Source organism: Mobula hypostoma, chromosome 27, assembly GCF_963921235.1.
Source record: "Mobula hypostoma chromosome 27, sMobHyp1.1, whole genome shotgun sequence".
Taxonomy (NCBI): domain Eukaryota; kingdom Metazoa; phylum Chordata; class Chondrichthyes; order Myliobatiformes; family Myliobatidae; genus Mobula; species Mobula hypostoma.
In genome coordinates, this window is record NC_086123.1 from 37,624,155 (window position 1) to 37,642,235 (window position 18,081).

Genomic DNA, 18,081 nt, shown 5'->3' on the forward strand with positions numbered 1-18,081 from the left:
GCTGACCCTACAACCTTCTGCAGTCTCACGTGATCCTGTGCGTTGGTGATCCTGCAGCCTCCCGTGATCCTGTGCGTTGGTGATCCTGCAACTTCCTGTGATCCTGTGCGTTGGTGATCCTGCAGCCTCCCGTGATCCTGTGCATTGGTGATCCTGCAGGTTCCTGTGATCCTGCAGCCTGCCATGATCCTGTGCGTTGGTGATCCTGCAGCCTCCCATGATCCTGTGCGTTGGTGATCCTGCGCGTTGGTGATCCTGCAGCTTCCTGTGATCCTGTGCGTTGGTGCCTTCACACCAGGCACAGTGATGGAACCAATCAGCATCCTCTCCGATAATAGAAAGAATAAAGAATTATCTTTATTTACACCATTCGTCAGAGCGCAGGATTCTGTGGCATTCCTCTGTGTAAACACGGTGTGGAAGTACCAGACATTGAGGATACAGCTTACCAACAAGCTCTCCAGGAGAATGGCAGTAAATGTCAGCTTTGTCAGTGATGGCTGCATTCAGTGAATGAATATGCACGTGTTCCCAACTACCTCGTATAAACACAAAAGTGCGTTGATCAGTTTCCTATTAACTCGGGAGCAAAGAGACAGATTACTTTTCAAAATGCAATAGTAAAGCCATCTGAATATTCTGAACGAGGAGAGCGAGGTTCCAAATCTCCAAGTGAAAGTGCTGCTGATCAGCTTCCTATTGCACCATAGGAGAAGAATTAGGCAATTTGGCTCATCGAGTCTGTTCTGCAAACTATTAACCACAGAGTAAATGCCTAAACTACTCTAATTCAGGATTATTTATTGTCATTCTTCAGTACACAAGTGTAAAGGAGAACAAAATAATTGTTACTCTGGGTCCAATGCAGCTTGAACAAACACAAAGCATAAAGAACACGACAAAAAATGCAAAATAAATATCAATATAAAGGCAACCCTATAGAACACAAGTAACTATTTGAGTGTGGCCACATATACATAAATAGACTTATAGTCATAGATTACAGTATACATAAAGTGACACCATGTGTGATAATGTAAACCATTTCAGATCAACCTTATTCTGAACCAGTTTCCATTCAGAGTGACATCATAGAATGCATCCCCCATTGATGAGAGGGTTCTCACTTACTTTTGAAAAGGTAACACACAAAATGCTGGAGGAACTCAGCAGGCCAAGCAGCATCTATGGAAAAGAGTACAGTTGACATTTTGGGCTGAGACCCTTCTGCAGGACTGGAGGGAAAAAAAGATGAGGAGTCAGATAAGAAGGTGGTGGGGGGAGGGGAGGAAGAAACACAAGGTGATGGGTGATAGCGGGTGGGAGGGAGGGGGTGAAGTAAAGAGCTTGGAAATTAATCAGTGAAAGAGGTACAGGGCTGGAGAAGGGGGAATCTTATAGGAGAGGACAGAAGGTCATGGAAGAAAGAAAAGGGGGGAGGAGCACCAGAGGGAGGTACTTTATACTTTATACTTTATTGTCGCCAAACAATTGATACTAGAATGTACAATCATCACAGCGATATTTGATTCTGCACTTCACGCTCCCTGGGTTACAAATATTAAATATTAAAAATGGTTAAAATTAGTAAATATTAAAAATTTAAATTATTAATCATAAATAGAAAAATGGGAAGTAATGTAGTGCAAAAAAACCGAGAGGCAGGTCTGGATATTTGGAGGGTGCGGCCCAGATCCGGGTCAGGATCCGTTCAGCAGTCTTATTACAGTTGGAAAGAAGCTGTTCCCAAATCTGGCCGTACGAGTCTTCAAGCTCCTCAACCTTCTCCCGGAGGGAAGAGGGACGGAAAGTGTGTTGGCTGGGTGAGTTGTGTCCTTGATTATCCTGGCAGCACTGCTCCGACAGTGTGCGGTGTAAAGTGAGTCCACGGACGGAAGATTGATGGGCAGGAAAGGAGATGAGGTGAGAGAGGGAAATGGGATTGAGGACTGATGAAGGGGGGGGAGGGAGTCATGACCAGAAGTTTGAGAAATCAATGTTCATGCCATCAGGTTGTTGGATACGTGGACAGAATAGAAGGTGTTGCTTTTCCAACCTCAGTGTGGCCTCATTGCAACAGTAGAGGAGGCCATAGACTGACATGTTCTTTTGGTTTTTGTTAAGAAAAGATGCTAGCTGTGCTTGCAGAGTTGGAGCATTCGGAGCTCAGTGCTGTGATTAACATTCAGTCATCACAGAAACTTCAGTCAAACTCCAATAATCTGGTATCAAGTTTTTTGGCAATCAATCCCACTGGTTCAGCATCCAGCTCACTCCAAACTGCACGGATTCCCTGTTCTCAGTTCGCTTATGGATCTGTGTACTCACGAGGTCACGTGTGTATATTGGAGTGTGAACCGAGTGTGCCACAGGACCTGGAGATGCCAAGGGTCAAAGATGTAGACAGGTTTGGGGCTGGAGTCAGGATCTAGGCAGCAGGTAAACCAAACTTAACACAGAACACAACATAGAACAGCACAGCAAGTACAGGCCTTTTGGCCCACAATATTTTGCTGACCTTTTAACCTAATCTAGGATCAATCTAACACTCCCTTCCTACATGGTCATAGAAACATAGAAAACCTACAGCACAATACAGACCCTTTGACCCACAAAGCTGTGCCGAACATGTCCCTACCTTAGAACTACCTGGGCTTTACCCATAGCCCTCTATTTTTCTAAGCTCTACGTAGCTATCCAGGAGTCTCTTAAAAGACGCTATCGTTTCCGCCTCCACCACCGCCGCCGGCAGTCCATTCCACGCATGCACCACTCTGCGTAAAAAAAACTTACCCTGACATCTCTGTACTTACTTCCAAGCACCTTAAAACTATGCCCTCTTGTGCTAGCCATTTCAGCCCTAGGGAAAAGCCTCTGACCATCCACATGATCAATGCCTCTCATCATCTTATACACCCCTATCAGGTCACCTCTCATCCTCCGTCGCTCCAAGGAGAAAAAGCCAAGTTCACTCAACCTATTTTCATAAGGCATGCTCCCCAATCCAGGCAACTTCCTTGTAAATACCCTCTGCACCCTCTCTATAGTTTCCACATCCTTCCTGTAGTGAAGCGACCGGAACTGAGCACAGTACTCCAAGTGGGGTCTGACCAGGGTCCAATAGCTGCAACATCACCTCTCAGCTCTTAATCCCATGATTAATGAAGGCCAATGCTCCATATGTCTTCTTAACCATAGAGTCAATCTGCGTAGCAGCTTTGAGTGTCCTATGGACTCGGACCCCAAGATCCCTCTAATCCTCTACACTGCCAAGAGTCTTACCATTAATGCTATATTCTGCCATCATATTTTACCTACCAAAATGAACCACCTCACACTTATCTGGGTTGAACTCCATCTGCCACTTCTCAGCCCAGTTTTACATCCTATCATTGTCCCATTGTAACCTCTGATAGCCCTCCACGCTATCCACAACACCCCCAACCTTTGTGTCATCAGCAAATTTACTAACCCATCCCTCCACTTCCTCATCCAGGTCACTTATAAAAAAAAATCACAAAGATGTTTCCAGCATCTGTGGGATCTTTTGTGATTTTAATTCACCAGAGCTTTTTTTCACACTCCTTCTTCAAAGGGGTACACTGGAAAATTTATTATACTGTAAATTAACTTACAAAAGCAAAGTGAAACAGAAGCGTTTATGTAATTGTCATCATCAGCGATCACTCATGGTCAAGTATGATTCTTCTCCTGGTCATTGAGGAGGTTGGCCCTTTCCCCGTCTCTCCTTACAGTGAAGCCACTTAGTGGGGGTATTCTTCAAGCTGTGCACTCCCTCACAGACAGTCCTTCTCCAGCTATCCCTATCCTGTGCTAATCTCTCCCATCCATTCAAGTTGATGTGGCAGTTCCTCAGCTAAGTCTTGAGATTGTCGTGGAACTGCTTTTTCTGCTCTCCAGGAGTGATCTTTGCATCCTTGAGTTGGCTGGACAGGAGTTGTTGAGGGAGGGGGGAGTCAGGCATATGAATGAGGTGGGCCCCCCCCCATCACAATTGGTGTTGAGTCACGATTGTGGCTATGGAGTTAATGTTAGCTTCCTCCAGGATGCTGGAGTTAGTGCGCCTGTTCTTCCAGCTAACTATCAGAATCTTGTGCTGGCATCTTTGATCGTAAGTTTCTTAGGATTTTATGTGCCTGTTGTATGTTGTCAATGACTCCACTCCATATAGCAAGGAGGGAAGGACTATAACTTTATAGACCAGGAGCTTAGTTTTGGTTTTGATATTCCGATCTTCAAAAACCCTCTTTCTCAGCCTGGCAAAAGCTCCACTCGCACATCCTGTTCTGTAATTTATTTCAAGGTCAATGTTAGCTCTTGAAGCAAGAAGGCTGCCTAGGTATGATCAGTGTTCTCCAGAGGGATGTTGTCAACTTGGATAGTTGGAGGTTTAGCAGCTTGATCTGGAGCATGTTGGTGCAGTATTTGGGTTTTCTTGATGTTCAGATCAAGGCCCAGGAGCTTGTATGCTCTGGCAAAAGCATCCATTATGCACTGCAGAACCTCCTCAGAGTGAGCTACAATGGAATTGTTGTCTGCATATTGGAGATCCATGATGGAAGTAGTTGACACTTTACTCTTTGCCTTGAACTTGTTAGTGTTACAGAGCAGCCCCATCTGTCTTATGAAGAACCTGGACCTTGTGGGAGGTTTCGGCCTGTGAGGTGACAAATGGTTGAAATGAAAATGGCAAACAGAGTTGGGGCAATGATGCACCCCTGTTTGACCTTGGTCTCAACCTTAAATGGTGCTGTTTCAGAGCCACTGTTGCTGGTGAATGTCGCACTGTGTAAGAGCTGCAGGATCTTGAGAGATTTCTCCGGGCACCTGATTTTGGACAGTATCTGCCAAAGGACAGGACAGTTTACAGAGTCAAATGCTTTGGTAAGGTCAATGAAGGCCATATAAAGTGGGAGTGATGGTGGTTAACGGAGAGGGCCCTAGAAACACCGCAGCTTGCTGACTCTGGTGATATCAATTATCACCAAGGCAACGTACGGCCCAAACCATTTGGCGTAAATCCCCTTCGCTCCAAAGATGGACAAAAAGGCTGCCAAAGGACAATGATGCCATCATTTCTTGATGGCAGGAACACGTTCAGGAGCTACTTAATCGTGACACTACTGTTAATGTTAATCAACCAGCTTCCACAACAACCCATGAAGGAGGACACTGTTCAAAAAAGGGTGTAGGCAAAAGACAGGTAACTATAGGCCAGTTAGTTTAACATCTGCACTGCATGCAGTTCTGGTCTCCTTACTTGAGGATGGATGTACTGGCTTTGGAGGCAATGCTGAGGAGGTTTACCAGGTTGATTCCAGAGATGGGGGGTTTAGACTAAGGAGAGATTGAGTTGCCTGGGACTGTACTTGCTGGAATTCAGAAAAATGAGAAGAGATTTTATAGAAACATATAAAATTATGCAATGGATAGATAAGATAGAGGCACTGGTAGAATGATGCGACATAGCCTTAAGATTCGAGGGAGTAGATTTAGGATGGAGATGAGGAGGAACTATTTTACACAGAGAGTGGTGAATCTGTGGAATTCTCTGCCCCATGAAGCAGTGGAGGCCTCCTCAGTAAATACATGATCTTATTGAATGGTGGAGCAGGTGACCTACTCCTGCTCCTATTTTTTCCTGTTCCTATGAGTAAGCATCCTAATATCAAAAAGGTGCAGACAGCTTGCAAAAAGTTGAGGAAGGACAAACCATGGAGCCTGATGGAATTCCGGCAGAAATCCTCAAGGGAGGTGGCACGGAACTTTTAAAATGGTATTCATGACCTGCTTGTCCACATCCGGGACCAGGAGAAGGTCCAGCTGAACTCAGGGATGCTCTGATTGTCACATTCTTCAAAAAGAGTGACAAGGCTAACTGCAGAAACTGCAGAGGCATCTCCCCTCTCTCTATAGCAGGAAAGGTACTCACCTGAATTTTATGTGACTGGCTTTCACCTCTGGCAGATCTCCTGCCTGACTCTGTGTGGCCTCCATCCAGCCGGAGGAACACCTGACGTGATTTTTACAGCACGTCAATTGCAGGAGAAAGCCCGGGAGCAAAACCTCCCACTTGTACGGTTTACGTCATACAATAAAGATTTGCTTGTGTGGAAAACCGCTGGTCTTGCACCATTATTGTCCTGATGGTGAGAGATACTGTACTTTGTTGCAGTGCCTTTGAAGTAACCTGTGCTCCTTGGTTGGCATCATTGAGATGCTTATTGCTTATTGGATGCAATTCCTGCTTCTGCTTGGGACCTGGCAGACCCGGTTCAGGATTAACTTGCAGGCTGAGTCGGTAGTAAAGAAGGCCAATGCAATGTTAGCCTTCATTTTGAGAGGGCTAGAGTAACAGAATAACAAGGATGTACTGCTGAGGCTTTATAAGGCATTGGTCAAACCACACTTGGAATATTGTGAGCAATTTTGGGTTCTGTATCTGAGGATGGGTATCCTGGCCCTGGAGAAGGTCCAACGAGGTTCACAGGAATGATTCACAGGCTTAACCTGTGAGGAGCGGTCAATGCTTCCGGGCCTGTACTTGAGAGAGTTCGGAAACCTGTGTGACACTGAAAGGCCTGGATAAAGTGGATGTGGAGAGGGGGTTCCCGTCAATAGGAGAGTCCAGGATCTGATGACACAGCCTCAGCACATAGGGGCATCCCTTTAAAATTGAGTTGAGGAGGAATTTCTTCAGCCTGAGGGCAGTAAATCTGTAGAATTTGTTGCCACATGCAGCTGTGGAAGCCAAGCCTTTGGGTATATTTAAAGCGGAATTGATGATGGTTATAGGAAGGTTATAGGAAGAAGGCAGGAAAAAGGGTTGAACAAAAAAATAAGCTATGATTGAATGGCAGAGCAGACTCAATGGGCTAAATGGATTAGTCATAGTCATAGTCATACTTTATTGATCCCGGGGGAAATTGGTTTTCGTTACAGTTGCACCATAAATAATTAAATAGTAATAAAACCACAAATAGTTAAATAGTAATATGTAAATTATGCCAGGAAATAAGTCCAGGACCAGCCTATTGGCTCAGGGTGTCTGACCCTCCAGGGGAGGAGTTGTAAAGTTTGATGGCCACAGGCAGGAATGACTTCCTATGACGCTCTGTGTTGCATCTCGGTGGAATGAGTCTCTGGCTGAATGTAGTCCTGTGCCCACCCAGTACATTATGTAGTGGATGGGAGACATTGACCAAGATGGCATGCAACTTGGACAGCATCCTCTTTTCAGACACCACCGTCAGAGAGTCCAGTTCCATCCCCACAACATCACTGGCCTTACGAATGAGTTTGTTGATCCTGTTGGTGTCTGCTACCCTCAGCCTGCTGCCCCAGCACACAACAGCAAACACGATCGCACTGGCCACCACAGACTCGTAGAACATCCTCAGCATCGTCCGGCAGATGTTAAAGGACCTCAGTCTCCTCAGGAAATAGAGACGGCTCTGACCCTTCTTGTAGACAGCCTCAGTGTTCTTTGACCAGTCCAGTTTATTGTCAATTTATATCCCTAGGTATCTGTAATCTTCCACCATGTCCACACTGACCCCCTGGATGGAAACAGGGGTCACCGGTATCTTAGCTCTCCTCAGGTCTACCACCAGCTCCTTAGTCTTTTTCACATTAAGCTGCAGATAATTCTGCTCACACCATGTGACAAAGTTTCCTAACGTAGCCCTGTACTCAGCCTCATCTCCCTTGCTGATGCATCCAACTATGGCAGAGTCATCAGAAAACTTATGAAGATGACAAGACTCTGTGCAGTAGTTGAAGTCTGAGGTGTAAATGGTGAAGAGAAAGGGAGATAAGACAGTCCCCTGTGGAGCCCCAGTGCTGCTGATCACTCTGTCGGACACACAGTGTTGCAAGCACACGTACTGTGGTCTGCCAGTCAGGTAATCAAGAATCCACGACACCAGGAAAGCATCCACTTGCATCGCTGTCAGCTTCTCCCTCAGCAGAGCAGGGCGGATGGTGTTGAACGCACTGGAGAAGTCAGAAAACATGACCCTCACAGTGCTCGCTGGCTTGTCTAGGTGAGCGTAGACACGGTTCAGCAGGTAGACGATGGCATCCTCAACTCCTAGTTGGGGCTGGTAGGCGAACTGGAGGGGATCTAAGTGTGGCCTGACCATAGGCCGGAGCAGCTCCAGAACAAGTCTCTCCAGGGTCTTCATGATGTGGGAGGTCAATGCCACCAGTCTGTAGTCATTGAGGCCGCTGGGGCGCGGCGTCTTCGGCACAGGGACGAGGCAGGACGTCTTCCACAGTACAGGAACCCTCCGGAGCCTCAGGCTCAGGTTGAATACATGGCGAAGTACTCCACATAGCTGAGGGGCACAGGCTTAATTCTGCTCCTATCTCTTATGACCACAAATGCCCTTCACTGTGTGAAGTGGGATATATTGGAAGTGGACAGGTTTCATGAGATGTTTTACTCGTCTCTCTTCCTGGTGTCTTGTTCTGCTGGTTCAGCAATTCTGACAAGTTCGCTCAGTGGATTTAGTGTCCACGTTTCCTGGGTACTGTTAGTGCACTAACACGTCCTTGAAAAGTCAGGCCTTCTTGCAAACAAAATGCTCATCAAACAATTACTCAGTAACCATTTTTCTTCTCCTCTCATCAGTTACAGGAAAGCACAGCACATTGTGTGGAGATGGAGAAGTCTCACAAATCCATGCTGCAGGAGTTGGGACATCTGCACGTCCAGCTGGAAAATATTCAGAGGGACAAGAAAATGGTATGACCATCTGTGGGATGTAAGAGAGAAAAATGGGCTTGCTGTAGGGTTGGTGTTGGTATTGGGTTATTATTTTTACCTGCACCGAGACACAGTGAAAAGCTTGTCCTGAGTAATGTTCATACAGATCAAATCATTACACAGTGCACTGAGCTAGAACAAGGTAAAATAATAACAAAGCAGAATAAAGTGTAACAGCTACAGAGGAAGTGCGGTGCAGGTAGGCAATAAAGTGCAAGATCACCATGAGATATATTGTGAGATCAAGGGTCCAACTTGTAGTCATGTGAAGAGCAGTTGCCATTATCAAACCATGGTGTATTCAGGTTGAATGCTTTCTATGGTGCATTGGTAGGGGTTGTTGTTGTGTGTGTTGTTGGACGGGCTGACTGATCCATTTCCTTTTTGTATAAATCTAATTCTGCTGTCAGTTCAGTGCCTGGCTTTGCAGACCCTTCAGCAGCTACTGTACTGGCTGTGCGTGATTCTGCTCAGCTTCAAAGCTCTCCCTTTACTTTGCTTTCATGAACACCGTGGTGTTTCTCACATTATAGCCATCATGTGTAGATTGGCACTGTTGTAACTAAAGTTCCGTAACTTGAATGGCATCTGTACACTTATTAACTGGGTAGAATACACAGCACCAGAGGATTATAGAGTTGCTGTTTAAATGACTTTCCATGCTTCGAGAAATTAAAAAAAAATCAAAGGCCAGGTTTAATTCCCTGTGCAAGTTAATTATTAACTCTGGCTGCAGTGAATTGTTAGCCCCTTCAGTAATACTTCACAATCTTTTCCTGTCTTTTTGATCTTTATCCCTTCTTATATTTAAGAAAGTTAAAGGACTTTAATAGTTAGGAAAAAGAGAATATCTGAACTAAACTCAGTCTTATTTTGCTGAGTATTTGTTTTTGTCTCCGGTTTCATAATGCGCGTGTCATTTTGTGGACTCCGGTTGTCCATGTACCATATAGGATTAAAGCTGACGTGCTAAACCCAGGCACCTTTGCCCCTCCCTCCAGGCTTCTCATGATGATAACAAAAGCAAATGTGCTTTGTTGCTTACCAGTGCTATTTCGTCTTTGCTGGTTGAACTGTCTCTGTTAGCAAAGGTTCATCGTTTTGTCATGCTGACCAGACGGACCATTCAGTCCACTGGGTTTCTCAGCTCCAGATATTTCACAATTTCCCTCCTTTGCAATGATATGGGAGCCTTGCAGTGGTCCTTCTGCTCCTTTTTCAATGCAGCTTAAATCGTAGAGTAGTAATTCCTTCCCTCTCAGTTAAAAGACAGGTATATGGACCAACTGCAAACAAATGGAATGTTTCTTTAACCAGAGGGTGGTGAATCTGTGGAATCAGTCCCCTTATCCAGAAGTAGTGAACCTGTGAAGTTCATTGCCATAGAGAGTTGTAGCAATCAAGTCATTGGGTATGTTTAAAGCAGAGGATGATAGACTCACGATTCTATTGTCTAAATGGGGAGAAAATTCAAAATTATGAGGAGCAAAGAAACTTGAGTCCTTGTACAGGATTCCCGAAAGGTTAATTTGCAGGTTGAGTTTGTGGTGAGGAAGGCAAATAGAATGTTAGCATTCATTTTGAGAGGACTAGAATATAAAAGCAAAGATGTAATGCTGAGGCTTTATAAGGCACTGGTGAGGCCTCACTTGGAGTATTGTGAGCAGTTTTGAGCCCTTATTTAAGAAAGGAAATGCTGACATTGGAGAGGAATTCAAAGGAGGTTCACGAAAATAATTCGGTGAATGAAAAGCTTATTGTATAAGGAGCGTTTGATAGTCTGGGCCTGTGTTCACTGGAATTCAGAAGGATGAGAGTAGATCTTATTGAAACTATCAAATGTCGAAAGGTCTCCTCAATGCCAGAACATCCCTTCGTAGATAAGGGGCTCAAAATGGCTCACAATACTCCAAGTTCAGTCTGACCAATGCCTTGCAACTCTGTCACCGAGCCCTGGTAATGCAGGAAATGGAACATAAGAACACAACAAAAAAAGCTCTTCAGGACCACCCTGCCATTCAGTGTGATCAAGGTTAATCCGCCTCATATTTCAACTACTCTGTGCCAGTTCTCCATAGCTTTTCATTCCTTGATCATTCAAGTACTCATTGGGTTGGAATTGGGCCCTTTGGGACAGAATGGATTTATTGGGCCTTGTCTACCTGCGCTGTGTAGCTCATTGGGCTGGAATGGCCTTTTCTGTGCTGTCACAAGTAACTCCTCTTTAAATATCTCCAAAACCCTATGAGATAGAGAATTCCAGAGACTCACCACTCTCTGTGGAAAGAAATACTTCTGTGCCTCCATTTTAAATGCTGCCCTCTTATCTAGCAACTATGTTGTGTTGTTCAAGTCTCCCACTAGTGGAGACAACCCCTGCAACTACCCTGTCACAAATGCAAGAGATTTTGCAGGTGCTGTAAGTGTTGAGCAACACACACAATTTGCTGGAGTAACACAGCAGTTCAGGCAGCATCGATGGAGAGGAATAAACAGTCAGCTTTTCAGGCCATTTATCAGGACCACCCTGTTAAACCCCCTTGCAAAGTCAGACAGGTTGGAGCAGACTTTTCTGCCCTTGAACCTGCTTAGCTGTTCAGTCAGTTCCAAATCTATATCAAAATTAAATTGGATAATTTTCTTTTGTAAAGAAGTGAAAAACTTAGCATCAGCTCTTAAAACTGATGAAGAGCCTGAAGAGTCGATTGTTCATTTCACTCCATAGATGCTCCCGGACGCTGAATTCCTCAAGCATTTTGTGTGTATAACTTAAGACAATCTCCCCTTGAGCCAAAGGCATGTCAGAAATTCTCAGTCTCTGAGCTTCCACAACTCTCCAGGGTAGAAAATTTCCCATTTCTGTCCTTAAATGATTGATACCTAATTCTAAGACATAGCTACTTGGTTCTGGAGAAATCAGAAGGATCAAAAAAGACACTGATCTCTTTGCAGCAGTGTATACACCAGTAGAATTCTTCTGAAGCAGGGCCATTAACCTAAAATATTGACGACTGCATTGGTGCTGCTTCCTGTACCCTGCTGAACTCATTGATTTCATCCACTTTGTCTCCAACTTCCACCTGGCCCTCAAATTCACCTGCTCCATTTCCGACACTTCCCTTCCCTTTCTCGACCTCACTGTCTCCATCTGCGGAGGCAGCTTATCCACCGATGTCTATTATAAACCAAGGGACTCTCACAGCTACCTGAACTATACCCCCGCTACTTATGAAAACACCAGCCCCTTCTCTCAATTCCTCCGTCTCCATCGCATCTGCTCTCAGGATGAGGCTTTTCATTCTAGAACGAAGGAGGGATCTTCCTTTTTCAAAGAAAGGGGCTTCTCTTCCTCCACATTCAACGCTGCCTTCAACCGTATCTCTTCCATTTCACGCACGTCTGCTCTTATCTCATCCTCCCACCACGCTACCAGGGGTAGGGTTCCTCTTGTTCTCACCTACCTCCCCACCAGCCTCTGCATCCAGCACATAATGCTCCTAAACGTCCGCCACCTCCAACTGGATTCCGCCACTAATCACATCTTTCGTCCCCCCGCTCACTTTCTGCTTTCTGCAGGGATCACTCCCTACGCGACTCCCTTGTCCATTCGTCTCTCCCCACTGATCTCTCTCCTGTCACTTATCCTTGCAAACGAGTGCTTCACCTACCCCTACACTTCCTCCCTCACTACCACTCAGGGACCCAGACAGTCCTTCCAGGTGAGGCGACACTTCACCTGTGAGTCTATTGTGGTCATATACTGTGTTCGGTGCTCCCAGTGTGGCCTTTTGTATATCGGTGAGACCCGACGTAGATTGGGAGACCACTTCACTGAGATCTATGCTCTGTCTGTCAGAACAAACAGGCTCTCCCAGTGGCTACCTATTTTAATTCCACTTCCCATTCCCATTCTGATATGTCCATCCATGGCCTCCTCCACTGTCAGGTTAAGGCCACACTTAGGTTGGAGGAATAACACCTTATAATCTGTTTGGGTAGCCTCCAACCTGATGGCATGAACATCGATCTGTCAAACTTCCAGAAATGCCTCCACCCACACCTCCCTTCACCATTTCCCATCCCCTGTCCCTCTCTCATGTTACCTCCTTGTCCGCCCATCACCTCCCTCTGGTGTTCCCAATCCCCACCCCCCCACCTTTCTTCTTTCTTCCATGGCATTCTGTCTCTTTCACCAATCAACTTCCTAGCTCTTTGCTTCATCCCCCCCTCCAAGTTTCACCTATCGCCTGGCATACTCTCTCCCCTCCTCCCACCTTTCAAATCTACTCAGCCTTTATTTTCCTCCAGCTTTGGTAAGCTTTCTTAGAATCACATGATCATGATCGGTTGGAAGGGGAAACCTTGGGCAGGCTACATAGAATATGTACAAATACATGTGAAGTAAGAACTTTATTGGTGGATCTTGCATTGTTCTCTGATATTTCCATGTGCTTGACGGCAGGCCGATGAACAGCTCTGCCAGTTGGAGCATGAGAAGTCTGACCTGCTGAGACGTCTCGATGAAGACCAAGAGGACCTGAATGACATCATGAAGAAGCACAAGGATCTCATTGCTCAGGTACCTAGCCTACATTGTCTAAACATAGTCCTAAAAGACTTTGTCTTTAAACCTGCACGTAAAACTAAATGTGCAAGAATCCAAAGATCTGCACGCTTTTCTTTCTGTTGAAGCAGTCCTAGAATATAAAAGCACACCAATTACATTCAGTGGTCACTTTTTTAAGTACCTCTTGTACCTAATAAAGTGGCCACTGGTATATATTCGTGGTCTTCTGCTGCTGTAGCCCATCTGCTTCAAGGTTTGACATGTTGTGCATTCAAAGATGCTCTTCTACACACCACTGCTGTAATGTGCGGTTATTTGAGTTCCTGTCGGCTTGAACCAGTCTGGCCATTCTCCTCTGACCTCTCTCATTAGCAAGGTGTTTTCGCCCATGGAACTGCCACTCAGTGGATGTTTTTTTGATCCTCACTCCATTCTCTGTAAAAACTCTAGAGACTGTTATGTGTGATAATCCCAGGAGACCAGCAGTTTCTGAGATACTTAAACCACCCTATCTGGCAACAACAATTATTCCACGATCAAAGTCACTTAGATCACATTTCTTCCCCATTCTGATGTTTGGTCTGAACCTCTTGAGAATGCCTGTATACTTTTATTCTTTGAATTACTGCCACATGATTGGTTGATTAAATATTTGCATTAACGATTACATATTTACTTTACTTAATAAAGTGGCCATTGAGTGTATTTTCTCCTTAAATCTATAAGAAGGCACAATGAAGATGCAACGTAGCTTCAGGCAATATGTTCTTCAATAACGCAATTTCTTTTAATATCTGTTTAGATCAATAGAGTGCAGAGGTGATACAGTGGTTGAGTTGCCAGACTAGTCATGTAGAGACCTAAGCTAATAATCATTAAATATAAGTCACCATGGCAACTGTGAAAGTCAGAATTGAGTTAATAATCCGAAATAGTAGCAATATTGGCCTATAAATTAATGTCTGGTTCTTTAATATCCTTCAGGGAAAGAAATCTGCTCCTTACTCAGTCTAGTCTCTGTAAGACTCCAAACCCATCAAAGTGTTTTGCTCTTAAACTATCCTCTGGACTGATCCAGCAGGTCACTGTTCAGGGTTTTGGAGAGAGGTAATAACGGCTGGACCTGTCAGTAATATACAAATCCCAAAGGAAAATTCCTGCATAAAACAAATGAAAAGGCAATATTCAAACATCTTCTGTATTTTAGAATTATGCCATTAGTCAACAAACCGTCATCTCTCTTTTATATCTGTCTAGTTTATTGCTGGTTTATCTGCATTATTTATGAAGGAATTTAAAGCTACTTCTCACAAACAAATAGATTACAAATATTGAAATATTTATAGCTCACTTATTTTACAGTCTGGGTGGGTGTCATGTGTTGAGCTCGGCGTTGTAAGTCCCTCGTCATCAAGCAAACGAGCCTGACTTGCCAAATATAAAAAGCTGGATAGAGCTAACAGTTGTAGAATTTATTAAGGAATAACTTAAAGACCAACAGCAGTTTCATGTTGTCTCTCCAGGTGCTTTTCCTAAAAAAAAATGTCATTCTTGGGATGTGGGCCACTGTTTATTCCCTTTCTTTGAGGTGATTCCTTGAAACATATTGAGTCATATGGTGAAAGATCGACCAAGAATGCTATTAGCTCAGACCAGAGGTTCCCAACCTCCGGTCTACAGACCGCTTGCTTAATGTTATTGGCCTGTGGCATAAAAAACATTGGGAACCCTTGGCATATGGTACAGCACAGTACAGACCTTTTAACCTAATTCAGAATCAATATAATGCTCCCCTTCCGTATAGACCTACATTTTTCTTTCATTCATGTGCCTATCTAAAATAACCCTAATGCATCTGCCTCTCGCGCACCCACCACTCTCTGTATATAAGACCTGCCTCTGACATCTCCATGGACAGTGTCTTAGAACCAATCATAATGAAGGAGGAGAGCTGCACTTCCAAGTCAAGACGTTGTATCATTTGATGAGGAACCTGGAGACCCATCTTGGTGGTAGAGGTCATGGATTTGGGAGGTGCAGTTGAAGAAACTTCGTCGAAATTGCAACACAGAGTGAAAACTGCAATAGATTCTTAAAGTCAGCACTAGGACAGAATCTATTATCAGTTGTTCTTTACATCCTTTCATATCCTTATGGCATCTTTTCTGCTCTTCTGTAAGTATACTGTGGTTACATAAGTGAGTGGTGATTAGTTGCAAGCTGCATGATATTACCATTCTATATATAATTTGTAAACAAGTAAAGGATGATATTGATTTTGATGGGTCATTTTTGATTTCTCCTCTATGTAAGAGATATGTTTTACCTTCTGTCAAAAACTCAAGCAATTTTTCAGGATTTTTAAGAAAATTGTTGAATATATATTTACAGCTATGGATGAAAGCAAGTAAATCTTTTTTACCAATAGTTACAAATATTATCAGTGCCTGTACTTTTCCATTTGTGGATATCTTTAACAATCACTTTTGGCATTTCCATTGTAACTTCAGGTATTTTCATGTCTTCAGTGTATGAGTGTGTTCTTTCTCCTCCCTAATCCAGTTTGCTTCTTGATTGTGTGTTGGACCAAAAGTTCATTATCTCTGTGTTTGTTGGTAATTCTTTGCTGGTATTGGTGACATTTTGGTGTGTCAAATTTAGTTTCAATGTCCTGTATAAACCTTTGTCATCGTTCCTGAACTGATCGTTCTGTTTTCTTCATCTGGCACATTTCATGTATCTATTTAGTCTGGCTATTTAGTTTGGTTTTCGTGTATCTATACATTCTACATGCTTTTGTTATATTGGTTGTATCTTGTTGTGGACCTTACATTTCCTTAGCTTTCTTTTAACTTCCTTGCTTATCCATTTTATGCTCCATTAGGCAGGCTATTTCTGCTCTTCAGGTTTCAATTTTGTTTCTTATTGGCATTTTGGTGTTCCCATTTCATTAGATCTTAAGACGTAGGAGCAGAATTAGGCAACTAGGCCATTGAGTCTGCTCATGTCTGATCCCGGATTCCACTCACCCAGCCGTATTACTCATTACTCAGTTTAGTGTTTCTGTCAATGAGTGTCTCTATTTTGGAGCCATTGCATTGCCCTGCTGTTAATGCTGCACAGTATGTTGCTAGGTGTAGCCCTCCCAATGTTTCAAGTTTTCCTAAATACTGTGGTAATATAATGTTGTTGAGAATATTAACAGTTTTTGCAAATTTTGATGATGTGTTTTGTTTAGGTATGTAGGGTCTTTTTGATGGGTCAGTGTCCATGTATTCTGTTCGTGTGCTGTTAACTGTTGGGATAACTTTGTCTGTAAGCTCAGCTTCATATTCAGCATTCTGCGGAGGCTCTACATCTGTATTGTTGTTATTACCATCAAGTTGTTGAAGTAATTCTCAGTGCTTTAGTGGGCTGCATCTTCATTATTTTCATGCATAGCATTGTCGTGGTCTTTAGCTTGGTTTCTTTTAGCTCTTGGGCAACTTCATGTTTTATTTGGTTCAACTGTCTGAAGTTCAAAGTAAAATTTATTATCAGAGTATATACATGTCACCATATACAACCGTGAGATCCTTTTTCTGCAGGCATATTTAGCAAATCAATAGAATAGTAATTGTAAACTGTAAACATCAGGAACTGTTAACTATAAATAAACTGTGCAAATGCAGATATAAATAAATAGCAATAAATAGTGAGCGTGAGATAACAATATAACAGTCCTTAAATGAGTGTATTTGTCCCCTTTTGTTCAAGAGCCTGATGGCTGAGGGGTAGTAACTGTTCTTGAACCTGGTGGTGTGAGTCCTGAGGCACCTGTATCTTCTGCCCGCATGGCCTGGGTGGTGAGGATCTTTGATGATGGATGCTGTTTTTCTATGGCAACGTTTCACGTAGATGTGCTCAATGATTGGGAGGGTTTTAGCTATGATGTACTGGGCCGAATCCACTACCTTTTGTAGGGTTTTCCACTGAAAAGCACTGGTCTTCCCATACCAGACGGTAATGCGGCCAGTCAGCACACTTTCCACAGCACTGCTATGCCAAGGCTTTTGATGATGTTCCGAACCTCCACAGACTCCTAAGGAAGTACCGCATGTTTATACTATTACCTGTTTTCTTTGTAATAATGTTTATCTGAGGTGTCCAGGACAGGCCCTCTGAGATGGTGACATCCAGGATTTTGAAGTTACTGACCCACTTCACCTCTGACCCTCCGATGATTGCTGGCTCATAGACCTCTGGTTTCCCTCTCCTGAAGGAAATCAGTTCCTTGGTCTTATTGACATTGAGTGAGAGATGTTGCTACTACACCAGTCAGCCACATTTTCAGTCTCCTTCCTGTATGCTGATTCATCACCACAGCAGTGCTATTGTCAGCAGATTTGTATATGGTTTTGGAGCTGTACTTAGCCACACAGTCACAGGTGTGCAGCGAGTAGAGCAGCAGGTTCAGTACACATCTCTGCAGTGCTGATGGAGATTGTGCAGGAGATGTTGTTGCCAATCCAAACTGACTGGGGTCTACAAGTGAGGAAATCTAGGATCCAATTGCACAAGTGGGTATTGAGGGCAAGGTCTTGGAGTTTATTGACAAGTTTTAAGGGGATGATAGTGTTAAATGCCAAGCTCTAATCGATAAAGAGCACGCAGACGTATACAGCTCTGCTGTCCAAGTCTGAAGAGCTAACGAGATAGCATCTGCTGTAGACCTGTTGCTTCA

The 18,081-nt window shown here is 43.9% G+C and overlaps 1 protein-coding gene across 6 annotated transcripts in view; it reads left to right on the forward strand.

The window, feature by feature from the left end:
• Nucleotides 1-18,081, forward strand: part of LOC134338586 (unconventional myosin-XVIIIb-like) — a 471,306-nt gene that overhangs the window by 372,964 nt on the left and 80,261 nt on the right. For all 6 annotated transcript variants that reach the window (XM_063034529.1, XM_063034531.1, XM_063034532.1 and 3 more), the window contains 2 exons: nucleotides 8,657-8,770; nucleotides 13,254-13,370. In XM_063034529.1, the coding sequence (XP_062890599.1) occupies nucleotides 8,657-8,770; nucleotides 13,254-13,370 (231 nt within the window). The remainder of the gene's footprint in view (nucleotides 1-8,656; nucleotides 8,771-13,253; nucleotides 13,371-18,081) is intronic.